Source organism: Poecilia mexicana, unplaced genomic scaffold (assembly GCF_051168715.1).
Source record: "Poecilia mexicana isolate PSO_F unplaced genomic scaffold, ASM5116871v1 scaffold_10, whole genome shotgun sequence".
NCBI classification, from domain to species: Eukaryota; Metazoa; Chordata; class Actinopteri; order Cyprinodontiformes; family Poeciliidae; genus Poecilia; species Poecilia mexicana.
In genome coordinates this window covers 29378685-29392800 of record NW_028263379.1, presented here as the reverse complement: position 1 = coordinate 29392800, position 14116 = coordinate 29378685, and the positions used below count along the sequence as shown (strand labels likewise).

At 41.2% G+C, this 14116-nt stretch overlaps 1 protein-coding gene across 1 annotated transcript; it reads right to left on the bottom strand.

The window, feature by feature from the left end:
- Positions 1-7403: 7403 nt before the first annotated feature.
- Positions 7404-9080, bottom strand: tmem271 (transmembrane protein 271). Its single transcript, XM_088009256.1, has one exon. It carries the CDS (start codon positions 8587-8589, stop codon positions 7795-7797), a length of 795 nt encoding a protein of 264 aa, XP_087865382.1. The 5' UTR covers positions 8590-9080; the 3' UTR covers positions 7404-7794.
- Between the last annotated feature and the right edge of the window lie 5036 nt (positions 9081-14116).

The window sequence follows — 14116 nt, the reverse complement described above, 5'->3', positions numbered from 1 at the left end:
GATGCTCTCTCCATACAGTTCCTCCAAGTTTTTGAGGTTAAAGTATCTTTAGTAGCACGACTTTGTGGGGAAAGTGCCTCATCATCTCCATTGAAAGCAAAAGCTGGTTTCTCTTTGTCGGTGCTCTCTCTGATTTTTCTGAGAAATCTTCCACTCACTTTGCAACCCCAAAGATTGTAACCTAACTTTACTGCTAGCTCCTGTGTTTGGTTCATTATGGTCATTTCCACCAAGTAGCTGCCAGTGGAAAAGAGCCGTAAGTTGATCTCTACCTGTTCCCTAACACTCTACCAGCACAACGGTTCTCTCCCCTGATGGTGGGAACAGGACTCTTGTCTCTGTCTGCTAATTCAAATGCCAGTTCACAGTGTTTGTTTGGAGTCAGGCCACAGAAGCACTGCCTCAATTTACCCCAAGGCATCTGGCTCATTTTACCCCAGAGAATGGTCTAGCTTAGCAATTTGAGACACTCTTTGGCTAAATAGTTTACATGGTTTGATATACTGCCAAATCATCAGCTTGTATGGTATACAGTTTTAAACATGGATAAATTTGCTTTCAGGTAGCAGTCATGATGACTGAAATGTAAAGAGTTTACTTTGACATTCAAAAAACCTAAATAAATAAAAGATATTTGTCCCGTTACCACACGCTTTGCCCAATTATAGGGACACTAAAATGGAAGGTATTTGCAGAATTTATGGTCACATGAACACAAATGTCTACCTGATGTTGTATACTGCAGCAGGTTTCAGTAAATCAAATTTAAGAATTTTGAAGAACTTTTATTGCCACCTTGAATGAAAGACATAAAAACTATAAATATGGGGAATGATTGGGGATCCATATCAAGCAATGCAAAATCCTCCGTAGTTCCAAACTTAAAAGATTTTTTTTTTTTTTTTTTTTTTTTTTTTTTTTGCACAGAATGCAGTTGGTGTCGTACAGGTTGGCAACAGAAGTGAGCCAGTGGCGAAAACAAACGTTGTCCAGCCAACTGGTGATAAATTTGCACTCACCCATGACAAATAGCAAGGGTCTATTAGCACCAAGTTAGCGGTAGCCACAACTGCCTCGAGACACAGAATGAAACAAAGAGGTCTGTGAGCAACTCAAACTTTTACCAGTACTGGAAGACAAAACTACATATTCTGCCAAGATTTAAGATTTAAGACTTTTGAAATAAATTTAAGACATTTAAAACCTTAATTTTGGATATGAAATTAAGACTTTTTAAGGACATATGGACATCCTGTACTCTTCAGGTTCTTACTTCATGTCAGATGTTTAGAGGAATATTCACAGGTAATAAAGCAAAAGAAAATATAAAGTTAAGACATATTGCTTCTACTCCTGACCCAGAATTTTTGGGCTTCTTAGTGTGTGTGTGTGGGTTGGGGGGGGGGGGGGGGACCCAGCATTGGGTCTAAAACAGCTTCAGGATGTTTCATCTTTAAACTCTTTAGTCCAGGTCAAAGTTTAAAGGTGCTGAGTCAGTAACGAATCAGAGGTTCATCCACCCACACAAAATGTTCAACTTGCACATCCTGGATGTTTTGAAAACCTGAAGCCCGTCTTGACCTTAATGTTTCCGTCAGAGTGTCTGAGAGCCAAAGTGCTGCCTATGAAAAAGAGAAAAAATACTTAAAGAGCCTGATGCATTAAGTAGTAGAGAGTCTTGATTGACACAGTCATCATACACATCGTCCAGAATGAACATACAGGAGTAAACAGTAAACTAAACCTTTTCCACATATCTGATATTTAAAATTCAACTGAAAAACAAATAAATAATAAAGACTGAAAAATCAACTTGGAACAACTTGCTTTTTTTATAACTGTAATACTTCAATGAGGCAGTTTTTGATTTAATTTTAGCATTTAGGCTTTTTTGGTCGAACATGTTTTCATCCCTCATTTTCATTTGCCCTCTCTACCTTAGGAAAGTTCTCCGAATCTGTCGTAATGTGATCCCACACACTTCCTGTCAGATGTTGTTCTAAACCATCCAGAATCTGAATTTCCATCTTATGATTCCCCACGTGTGGATTTGGATGTGATGCAGCAAAGAACCACCTTCATGTTTCTAGTAGATTATGATTTCACAGACCATGACCAAAAACCCAGTTTCATCTGAAGGAAAGTAAGCCCAGAGCATGATGCTTCCCCCACCGTGTTTCACCATAAGGACAATGTTCTTTTGGCAATTTTCAATGCTTTTTTTGTTTGTTTGTTTGTTTGTTTTGTGTCTTGAGTTCATTTTGTAACTCTTGTCTAAAACTTGAAGTGTGTGTTTGTCTGAACACAACACACCCTCCCAGGAGGTTTTGAGGCCTGGGTGTTTCCTTTGAAAGAAACAGCTTCAGCCAAGAAATATTTAAAGTACAGAGGGATTGCTGTCACGTGTGCCACACAGAAAGTCCTTGATGAAATTTTTTCTTTCTCCTTGAGTTACTGTAGAGCTCTTAACAGCCTCTCTCGCCAGTTTTTGATTTGTCTTAATATTTTGGAGAAATGTTCAGTTTTCTGAAGTCGCTCTTTGTCCCACATTTTCTGCAGTAATTGCAGACTTTCTTCACTGTGTGGTGTACGTCTAAAACACTCCTGATGGTTTTATACCATCATTTCAATCCTTCATCTGTAAATATGTGACTTCAAGATAAGATTAGAAATAATAAGAAGTCATAAAAATCTAATTAGGAAAGCTGAATTGTATTTCTGATTACACAAATGTAACTTATTTCTCAATAGGAGTGAACTGAGGGAAGCTGAGTGGCAAAAAGGAATTTATCTATGACGGTTTATCCTTATTTAAATAAATAATTTTTACACTTCTGTCAACAGGATGGACTATTTTTAAAATGCAATAACAATCTAAACTTCTACTAAAATCACTGTAGATTATCTGAAGTGTAAACTATTTTTTGTTTTCATGCCGAGTCTAAACTTGATCAAAAAAAGCCTCCAAACATTTAATCTCTGTCCTTAAATTTATTAGTAGTGACAAAAAAGAATAAAGTTTGGTGCCTGAAGAGCATCTGTGTTTGTCCTGGAGGTCGACTGCCGACATCTGGACGCTGTGGCCTGGTTAGGGAGCTGGATCTATGGTCATTTGAGCAAAGGGCATGAATACTAATCACATTTATTTATTTTTATTCTCATGTTTTCATTTCAAATGACAAATAAGAACTTTGTGACTTTAACTAGACAAAAAGGAAAAGAAGTTCAAATGGTGTGAAAACTTTTACAAGGCATCACCTGCTTTAATTTACATTGAGGTGTCATACTTTTAAGCACTCACACTCTGTCTCTCTCTCTCTCTCTCTCTCTCTCTCTCTCTCTCTCTCTCTCTCTCTCTCTCTCTCTCTCAATAAAAAGCTTCAGGGTAAATAAACACTTTTTGTTATTATTATGTAATTAGAGCAGAACCTTTAGTTTGCTCAAATTAAAGTAGTGCTAAGGTAACTTTCTTGCTTTGGTAAACAACGTTTATAGTAAAGCACTAAAACAAAAACTTCATCTGACCTGACTTCACCTTCTTCTCCTACTAATAACCATAAATCTGATGAGTTCTGTTCTGGGGTTTATTTTCCCACTTGAAAACAAAATACTTCAAGTCAGTAATTGTTATAAAAACACGACTATCAAACACAGCACTTTACGATGACGATATAAACTGGAAAATACACTCTTGGTGTCCTGACTATGAAATGCTTTGTGCATTATAGAAGCTGATAAAACCTGCCTGATACACATTAGGAAGTGAACGGGCCGCTGGAGGACGGCGGCAGCTCGGTGAGTCCTAATGCTCTGGGATCACAGCGGCCTCCAGCTGCAGCTTCACCCGCAGCTTAATGACCTCTTATTAACACTGCGATCGGACCGCTAAACATCTCCTACAGAAGCGTCCAACCAGAACCAAGTGATGCATTCTGCCTTTGCTTACTGAACATCAAACCGTTTCTCTGAAACAACAAGCTACACGCAACGACTCCCTGCAAGGGGAAGTTTTACTGTATCATAGAGGCGATAAATCATATACAGTTCCCTGTAGGTTTTGTCTCGTTACAGTCGCAATGAAAAAAGAGAATCAGGACACGGATCCTTAAAAATCCTGCATCTATAAAATTAAGGTATTAAAATTCCTAAAACTGTAAGTTATCTTTAAATGCGTTACTCATAGGTATTGAATTTAGTCTTAGCCGGACTATTTAGTCCTGTATATAGTTTTTTTTCTGTGGGTCAAGGGACTTGAGGCTACCGCTAACTAGCTGCTAATATACTCCTGCAAGCTATTTAGCTAGCTGTGGTTTTTCATCTATGATGGGTAAATGCAAATTTATAAGTTGCATTTATCGTTTTTGTCTTAAATTAAGTTTGAGATTACTTTGAAAGATTTTAAGACGACTTAGATTTGACTTGGTGAAACCTGCAGATACTCTGAGAGTGGAGCGCCAAATAAAAAAAAATTAATTGGTTACCATTAATTGACCAAACTTACTTTAATTACTTTTGTTTAACTTAACAACTTAAGTTTAATAAATGGATTTGGACAAATTTAATTTGATGCCTTGTGACCAAGTAACACAATACATTGAAGTTGGATCACCTGTACTATTTTTACAGTGTATCTGCACTGTAAAAGTAGACCAATAGACCAGCACAAACAAGAGCATAATTATAAAGTGTGGATAAAAAGATTGAATGTTTGAACTGACAGTGAGCTACACATTTAGATTCAGCCTCTTTACTCTGAAACCCTGACATAAAATCTTTAATGCTGCGAATCAGTGACTAAACACAATCTGTTGGGTTTCCTTAGAAACTTTTTAAACAACTTTGAATACTTATTGAGCTATTATACAGTTTGATAGCTAGTAACATGGAAATCTACATTCTTGGCCCTTTAAGTATTGATAGGAATTTGCCTTATCGCATATCATTTATCGTGATAAATTTCTTATCGCGGTACAATTTTGATTTATCGTTGTCATGGTAAATCCCAATTAATGATGTTTAAAAACCACTAAAACTGTCTTTCTTGATGGGATTCTTATTTTTTTTACTATTTTTCCTCCATTGTTTGTTCAATAATGCTGTATCAATAAATTTAGTGTGGATTTTATTAATATCAATCACACTTCTTTAAGTGACTGGCATCCTAAAGAAACGAACACATGGGAAGATTTCTCAAAAAGCAATATTTGTGATGTGTCACAATGACCTGAAAAAAAGTAAATAGTTCTTATCGCCACTTTTAGCGTTATCATAATAGTACCAAAACATACCGCGATAAAAATTTAAACCTGTATCGTTCAGACACCATTACTGCACAAATACTCTCAGGACTCCAACATATTGTAGCTGCTGAGCCGTACAGAAAACGTCTCGAGCTGGAGTGTTGCTACTTCTCCCTGCTCATGCATTCATCTCTTGCAGGCAAACCCACGCTGAGCAGAATGAGTGAGCAGAAAGCATCATCATATAGTTCTGCGAACGATCATCCTGAGCCTGTTGACGACAGCAGCCTCCTCTTTAAACTTTCTTCATCACAAAGTGCTCATCAAAGTGCTAAAAAAACAACTCAAACGCCAAGCCACAGATGCTCATTTAAAAACCTGTATCTGAAGAATAGGGAACCGCTTTAATTTCGCGCAGAGCCGCGCCGCCTCCGACTAAAGGTACAGAATAATGACGGCAGAGCCCCCTATTTTCCCCTCGTCTTTGTTCCAGCGGTTAAGTGAAATTGGTGATGGTGAGGCTGAAAGGCTTTTTTCCTGGTTGGGAGAGGACCCATGCTGGGGGCTGATGACGGTTATTTGTGTGTGGCGCAGTTAATCAATCACTTCGAGTCAAATCAGATGGCACAGTGTGTGAGGCAGCTCTGCGCAGTTTGAATTTAAAGAGAAAACAGCGGGATGCCACCTTCAGTGCATTAAGGATTACATAAAATGCCTCCCATCTGGAAGGCAAACATGCTACTTATCACTGGGATCATCTGTTGTGGTAGTTGGGGAGAAAAATATATATAAACATGGCTTAATTACTGTAAAACCTAAAGATGGGGGAGGGAGTTGGCAATAACAGGTTGTATCTTTGAAAACAACATGTTTGATATTGAGCCCTGGGGCATTTCCGGAAAGTTTAGACAGAGACGGCCACTGGTAGTCCTGTGGTGGCACACAATGATTAAAAACTTAAATAAATAACTTCTGCAACTTATAGCTCATTTTCTCCTGCTTTGAAAACGTTAAGCTTAAAGAATGGGGCCGACTTAAATAGGAGGCATAAACCCAGATTCCATGAGAATTAATATATTTAGTAAACATAAATCGAATGCGAGATGTTTTAATAATTACACGTGCATTATTATTATTATTATTATTATTAATTATTATTATTAACTCTCTTGCGGTCTTGGTGCAACTCTCAGGAGGAGTGCGGCAATTGTCACGGTCAGAGAGTGGGGAATTGTCCTGTCAGACCGTCAGTCCCCAGAACCACAAACACACAGTAAAAACTTGTAAAAGCCCAACAGGGGTTAGTCCTGTCGGAACACAAATCGAGTAAAAACACCCCGTCTCTTGCGAAGGTTAGTCAACTTTTTAAAAGACGTATAATTTTGTAGCCCCATCTCTGACTCAATGAACCCAATAATATGATTTATAGCAAGCTTTAAACACAGGTTCCAGACTGTGTTTGTTATTTTTTGGTGTGTTTCAGGGACTTTGTTACACATCAGTTGGGCCAGAGTTTAGAAATGACTTTCAGGGTCAGTAGTCCAGGGCGTCAACTTCTAAGGGACGGAAAGAAAAGATTTTTCATTTGTCTTTTTTTTTTGTTGTTGTCATTTTATGAATGTGTGTTTTACAAACACTTTACTTATAGAAGACAGGATATAAACAAAGACATGAAAATGAATACTAAAGTATTAGAAAATGTTGAAGTTATAGTACAGTTTTCTGGAACAATATGTAGCTACTGACCAGCATAAATAAATTCATACCCACTAATGTATACGGCTACCAGATAGGGCACTAAAACTGAGGCCCATGTCCTTCTAAATCTGGCCCTTTAAATTGATCTGAGATCAACTTTTAATCAGGATGAAGTTATTTCTATTAAAAATAACAATAATACAAAACTGTTCCAGGAGAAAATAGTCTATTTTAATATAGACGTGAGTTAATTTTTTTTAAATAGATCTATTTGCAAGTGTGAAAAATAGTTGTAGAGGGCAGGACACCAAACCTGCCCCCCTCCTACATCCGGCCCTGTTTGACCAGCGGGGCGGGGCACCAAGCTGACCATGCCACTGTTTAAAGCAGCTCAGTAAGAATTATGGGAAAAAACACACCGCGGAAGTTCGGGCTCAACACTGGCAGCAGTTTCGTGACTTCAGCTGAGGTTAAATACACATTTTATTCACAAGTAAAAACGGTAACAGCAACCATTCAGGAAAACAGGAACTCTCCACTTCATTTCTTCCAGCAAGCTGTTGCTTTTATGGGCCTGGATGTGCCTGCACTTGTCTGGGCCCGTAGGCTGCCACTTTTTATTCTATATTTGAAATGTTTAATCTGTTTTCTATCTGGCTCCTCAATGATATGTGACCAGAAAACATGAGAATAATGGTCTGCTGACAAAAAACCTCCTGTGAAACTTACTGTTATACTGTGTGTGTTGGAGGAAGATGTTTGGGGGGGCGGAGGGGGTTTAAGCACAAAAAAAGAAAGAAGAAAAAAAAAAAGTCAGTGATTGTCACAGCAGAGGCTGGGGCTGGCTCCGGAGCGGCTATGTGTTGCATGCCTCGGCGGGGAAAATGTCCTCGTAGGCGGGCGGCAGTTCGCTGGGGATCGGGTATGAGAATGGGAAGCAGTGGTTGAGCTCCGGGTCCCAGGGCCAGTATCCGGGCAGGTCGATGGACGGGTGGCCCCCGCGCTGCACCTCGGCCCCCGTCTCGTCCAGCACGCTGAACACCCCCAGGTTGATGTAGGACACCGGCTGGAGCCCCGCGGCCGAGCAGTCCCGCTCCTCGCTGAACACGATCGGCCCCCCGCTGCTCTGCCGCTGCCGCTGCCGGCTCCTAGAGAACTGCTCCGCCTTGTAGCGCTTGATGATGACCAGGTTGAGGAGCCCCAGCAGGCACTCCAAAGTGCTGAGGACGGTGGAGATGACCAGGGTCCGCTGGTACTCCCGCAGCTGCTGGCAGGCGGAGTTCACAAACACCGAGTGGAAGCAGTAGTGGGAAAATTTCCTCTCCACCAAAGAAGCCGTGTCCCCGTCCACGACCGCGCCGGAGAAGGCGGTGAGGACCCCCAGCAAGAAGACAACAACACCCAGGAGGAAGAAATTCCGGCAGCCGGGCTTCCGCACGCAACAGACCATCGCCGAGCCCAGCAGCACCTGGCCGGTCCCCACCAGCAGCCCGGAGTAGAAAGCCCCGGCGGCGGCGCCGAGGTGGAAGTGCGCCTTCACCGTAGATCCCAGCGAGACGCATCTTAATCCAACGACAACTTCGCTCAGGGCGCACACGAAGAGGAGGGCGCTGGAGCACACGGTGCACAGTCCTTTCCCACTCAACTTCATTATAGCCCACCTCTGCCGCTCTCGACCCCTCTCCCCCCTTCTTCATCCTCCTTCGTGCTCTCCTCCGTCTCCTCTGGAAACACTCTCGGGCTGGGTCATCATCTGCCGGTGAGTCCTCTGGTTCAGAGCGGGCGAGCCTCGCCGCTGCGGCGTCTCTCGCGCATCCCCGCCGCTTTACAGGAACCCTATAAATAATTAATGGCAAAGCAGAGACGTCCCCCCCCCTCCACCTCCACCACCACCCTTCTCCCCTCCAACCCTCGTCGGCAATTATTGATAATCCACACGCAGCCAATGATCGCTGTATCCCAAACGTCCAGGCGCTCTTCTGAACTAAAACTTCTCCACGGTTTTTCCAAGTCGCCTGCAGGAGAGAGAGAGAGAGAAGTCTGCTCGGTGTGGACTGCCGAGCCTGCCGGCTGGAATGCAGTGGGGTGTTGTTTCTTTTTTTGTGTGACAGAAAGGGAGGAGATAATAGGGGGTGACCAATGACCCAGGGCCGTTCAAGCTCCACACTGCAAAAACCCCAACTCATACCAAGTGGCTTTAGTGAAAAATATTTTTAGTAAACTTGAAATAAGACAAAACTTACTTCAAATAACCTAAATGACATTTTCAAGTAAAACTTTTTCACATGTAATACATCGTCACCTTCAAAAGCTAATGACTTAAGTCATTTTTGCCAAAAGTGAGTTTGGAAAAAAAGACTTGGGGCGTTTTTGTATTATTGTAGCTCAATAACATTTACTTTACGTTTGTGATTAATAAAGTATTTTTGAATTTTAGGAAGGTGACGACATGTAAAAGGCTTCTTGCCAATGAATCCGCATGTATAAATGAAAATATTTCATCTCAAATTTAACAGGAATATAAATATTGTTTCACAAGATATAATAGCTTGTTTTAAGTACAGAATTTCTTACTGTTTTTTTAAGTACTAAGTAGATTAGTTCACTTATAATTTATTTCCCAATACGTGAAAGAATTTGCGAGAGGAACTGGTACTTAAAAAAAAAAAAAGAGTCAATATTAAGGAATGAGCTTAAAACAAGCTGCTATATCTTGCTGAAAAGATACTTATAAGTTAGTTTTGTGTTATTTTAAGTGTACAGAGATATTTACAGCAAACTAAACCAAAAATACTTGGTAAGAGAGAGAACATGCAAACTCCACCCAGAAAGTGTATTTGTAGCGTTAGTCCAGACGCTGTTCTGCCTGAGGACCAGCTGACGGGCCTCAGTGCGAAACTCTCCGGGTGGTTCCTTGAAGTCAATCTCATATTGTCTAAGATTCACTGACAAATATTTTTTTTAAGACTTTGCTGGCAATAGTAGTAATTCAACAGGATGGTGGTAAAGAGACACAAGGTAGGAGTCGAACTTGGGGTCTGTTCCAGTTCATTTGCCTTGAGAGTTCGGTTCGTTTTGGGAGGTTAAATAATATAAAACTCTGACCCGGATAAAAACCTTGGTCTCGGTTCAGTTGAAGTGAACTCTGGTGTGGTTATGTGGACGCAACTGGACTGGAGACCACTCAGAAAGCAGGAAGTGGACTATACTACTCCATTTCTGTTCACATTTTGTGAAGCAGGAAGTTGCGCTCAGCATCTTCTGAGGTTTTCGCGTCATTTCCTTCAGTAGTTGTTGGTGCAGCGCCACCACAGGCGTGGAGGGGAACGGGTTTTCCAAAGGCTCTAGTTTGTTTGACTCGGTGCAGTGTGAAAGCGAACCACACCAGTTGAAAATGTAACAAATGTTGCAATTTTGGTCACCAATCAAACCGACTACCAGACTACCAGATCTGTTAACAAACTTGCATCACTGAAGAAGGATGACGCTGCTTCTAGTCTTTTCTGTAACTCAGCAAACTGGACTGTACTTCTTGACCCAATGTTTGGCTTTAACTGCCTGACTTCTGTCCCAAAAGCATATCCAATATCTGGATAAAACAAACAACCCGATACTATTTGGAGTGTGCTTTCTGATGCAGAAACACTCTGCTCAACAGAAGGTTTGATTCTGTGCACACCCTCAAAGCCCTCAGTCTTATGCTAAAACACAATCTGACAGCAGCAGTGACAGACTATGAATCTCATTTCTTCAAGTAATCTTTTAAATAAATGGAGTTTTAGTGAAATCACAACTCGCTCCTTTCGGATAACACATTCAACACATTCGCCGTATGCAGCGTGTCAGCATCCCTGAATGGTTTTTTATATTGTGGAATCAGTTTTGGGGCTCGAGAGCAAAATCCAGCAGCTGACTGAAGCCGGACCGAGGCTTTGAGCCGTCTGCGGCCTTCTGTCCCGCTTGCTAAACTCCTCCACATCTTTCCCTACAGTGAGCATGCTGACACTGTAGATAAAAAAAAAAAAACCTGTCCCCTGGGATTTTATTTAAGAGATTTAATAGAATTGTGTGGGCGGGCCTACAGTATCTGCAGTTTGTTTTCTCTTTTCAGAGTCCAAACGGCCTTGGCACTGGTGAAGACAGGACCACAAGAATTGCATTACAGTCTTTTCATTTCAGAAGGACACACCGTGTGAGTCACCCACAGTCAGCGCAGTAATGCCAAGCACAGGCTTACAACCCACAGTCTAAAAGCCAATGTCTGAGTGTGAAAATCTTTGGTTCATAACATTAGCGCAGATGCCTGAAAGGGGAGCTACACCAACTTCGAAGTCTCATAGTCAACATTCATCATTAAGTCTAAACTTTTTGGTCTTTTGTCCATTGCTATGTCTGGTGGCCAGGTGTAAGATTTGACCGTATAATTGCGCAAGTTGGAATTCCGAAATCAAATTAGCTTAATGGGTCTTGATAGGTTTTGATCTTCTTTAGATCAAAATTAGAAATTTTGTTTCCGATCAAACCGAACCTGGATGACGTCATACAGAACCGTATTGAGTATTAATTTGTTTTAAATTTGTTTACAGTTATTATATTAAAAAAATGCAATTTCTTTTACCAAATCTTTACTTATAAAAATGGAGATATTTAGTTTTTCCAAAAATATCACTAAAATTTGTAACTATTAAGTATGAGCTAAATGAGGTGTTGTTCGCCCATTTATGAGTGTCTGGACCCGGCATCAACGGTAAAGTCCTGACATGTTTCCATGTCTGTGGAAACGAATGACTTGGATCTGTACAGAAAAAAAAAGTCATAGTCGCTGTTTTTGATCAGTTGAACAATTGATTTTGACACAGTTATCCAGTTTTCACTGCAGGAGGTGGTATAATGTGTTGGTTTCTACACTGTCTATTCAAAAGAGTAGAAGAAGAAAAGAACTGAAAACAGAATACAGTGAATGTGCCAAAGCGATGGCCGAAAAATTACTTCTTGTCAGCATTCTCTGTTTCTGTGCCTATAATGTGTCCATATTCACCTCGGAACGTATGTGGTTTCTGTATTCTTGTTGTCTCTGAGAAATTAAATGAAAATATCCTCTCTGTAATCCTGTAAAATAAACTTTGTTGCAGGTTTTCTCATCATGTGCTGACCGTTTTCTATATTTCCTCTGTTTGGTGCCTGACTACCTCAGCAGTTGTGAACAGTGGAGCTGCACACAGATGTCCAAAAAGATAGTAGACCTTCAGTGGGCGCCCAGATTTGTAGAGCAGACTAATGAAATATGAATTTGTCTTAACTGACCCCAGAGAAAGAGGGAGAGAAAGAAGAGGAACAAGAAAAAAACTCAGGAGAAAAAGTGAACATCAGATTGGCTTTCCCTGTAAGCAGGACAAGCCAGAAACGTAGAATTGGAGTAAGAAATGGTTAGGCGTGGTATTTTTCCTCCCAAAATGAATGTATTTTATAATTCCATGTAGTCAGCCTAAGTGTCGCCAATATCGTAATCCAATTTTGAGTCAATGCCCAATTAATGTGCTGTAGTCAAATCCTCATGGAGCCAACATCCAACTTCTTGGCTGGGCAAAAAGTTTGAGAAGAACCAAAGTCACTGAAAGTCAAACATCTGAGAGACAAAGAAAAAGAAGGAACAGTGTGTAGACATGTCACGATGCCCTTTCCAACAGTTCAGCTCAGTGGACACTGCCCTTCTTTGTTTCAGGACGGTAATTAAACGTGGTAGCTTTTGAATTCTTCCCAAACCCTTGAAAGTCTTCACATAGGATGAGTCCCCTGAACTGTGAAGGGACTCCACGGTGAGATGCGCTGGCAGGACACCCAGGACTGTTGTGGTTGTCACTTCGCTGCGTCTCAACGTGAAAAATTAGCCAAAAGATTTGACTGCTCCCATCAGAAAAATTACACCAGAGACAATCCTCTCGTTTCCATTTATCACAATGAGCCACCTCATTGACTTTACTGGTACGGCTGCCAGTGAGTCCGCGAGCCTCTCTAATTAGGTCGTTACTGCTTTGCATAGGCTTGCAGATAAGAATGACAAGCTGATGATCTGCTGATGGATCTGCAGTCCTGCTGGCTGGTGACGGGCAGAGGCGGAGTGGGGTGGGTGTCTCTGTCGGCGTTGGTCGGTCCACTGAGAGAGCCGCAGATGTCGCCACAATCAGCAGCAACGGTGCCACCATTCAGCAACACAAATCTGAGTTTTGAAGGAGGCAACAGATCCAAACCGGATTTCACATTTGAAAGGATTTGACTTTGTGAATCCTTTCGTGACTTAGGGGTGAATTCACACCTGCTCTGTTTATTCTGCTTTAATCAAACTCTACTTGGTGTAGAAAGTCTGGTTCGTTTGTGGAAGGTGTGAACGGGCAATCGAACTCTGATGTGAACCAAAACACAAACTATCATCTGCCTAAAAACCTCAGTATGGGTCCAGTTCAAGTCAACTCTAATGTGGTTCGAATCCATATGTGAACGCATCTGGACCGGAGGCCGCTCCCAAAACAAAAAAGGGGACTACAGCACAAGGCATTCTGGGTAAAATACAACCAAAACTAACGTGCTAACTGGAGAAATGGTTCGTGGTCTTTTACCAAAGTCTAAAGAGAAATCCTACAACTACTAAAACCTGACGCTACTCCATTTTTGTTTACATTTTGTGAAGAAGGAAGTTGCATCAGTGTCTTCTTCAGTGGTTTTCATGTCATTTCATTCTGTAGTTCTTAGTGCGGCACCACCACAGGAGAGGAGGGGAACAGGATTTTCAAAGAATTTTGTTTGATTGACCAGTGCAACACGAAAGTGAAACTCACCAACTGAAAATGTGATAAATATTGCATTTTTTTACTCCCCAACTGAACTCAATCTAAAAAAAGCCTAACTGTGATTAAGAGCTGTGCAAATTAGATTGAGAATAAGCTAAGTTAACCTGCAGCAGTCGCAGGTCACACAGAGAGCATTTCAGTCCCGATGTGACTCACCGCGTTAAATTGCCTGAACAAATCTGATGAAGCAGAAGTTGTTAACAGCATATGTCTTTCATCGGGACACAAACACATCCCCGCTCTCCTGCATAACACAGGCAATTTACTCGTCATGGTCACAAACCTGGAAGACGCCGTTACTGAGGAGGAAAGTAATTCCCATCCTAACAGGCG

Coding starts and splice junctions, on each gene's coding strand:
- tmem271 (XM_088009256.1), bottom strand. CDS start 8,589: ATGAAGTTGAGTGGGAAAGGACTGTGCACCGTGTGCTCCAGCGCCCTC.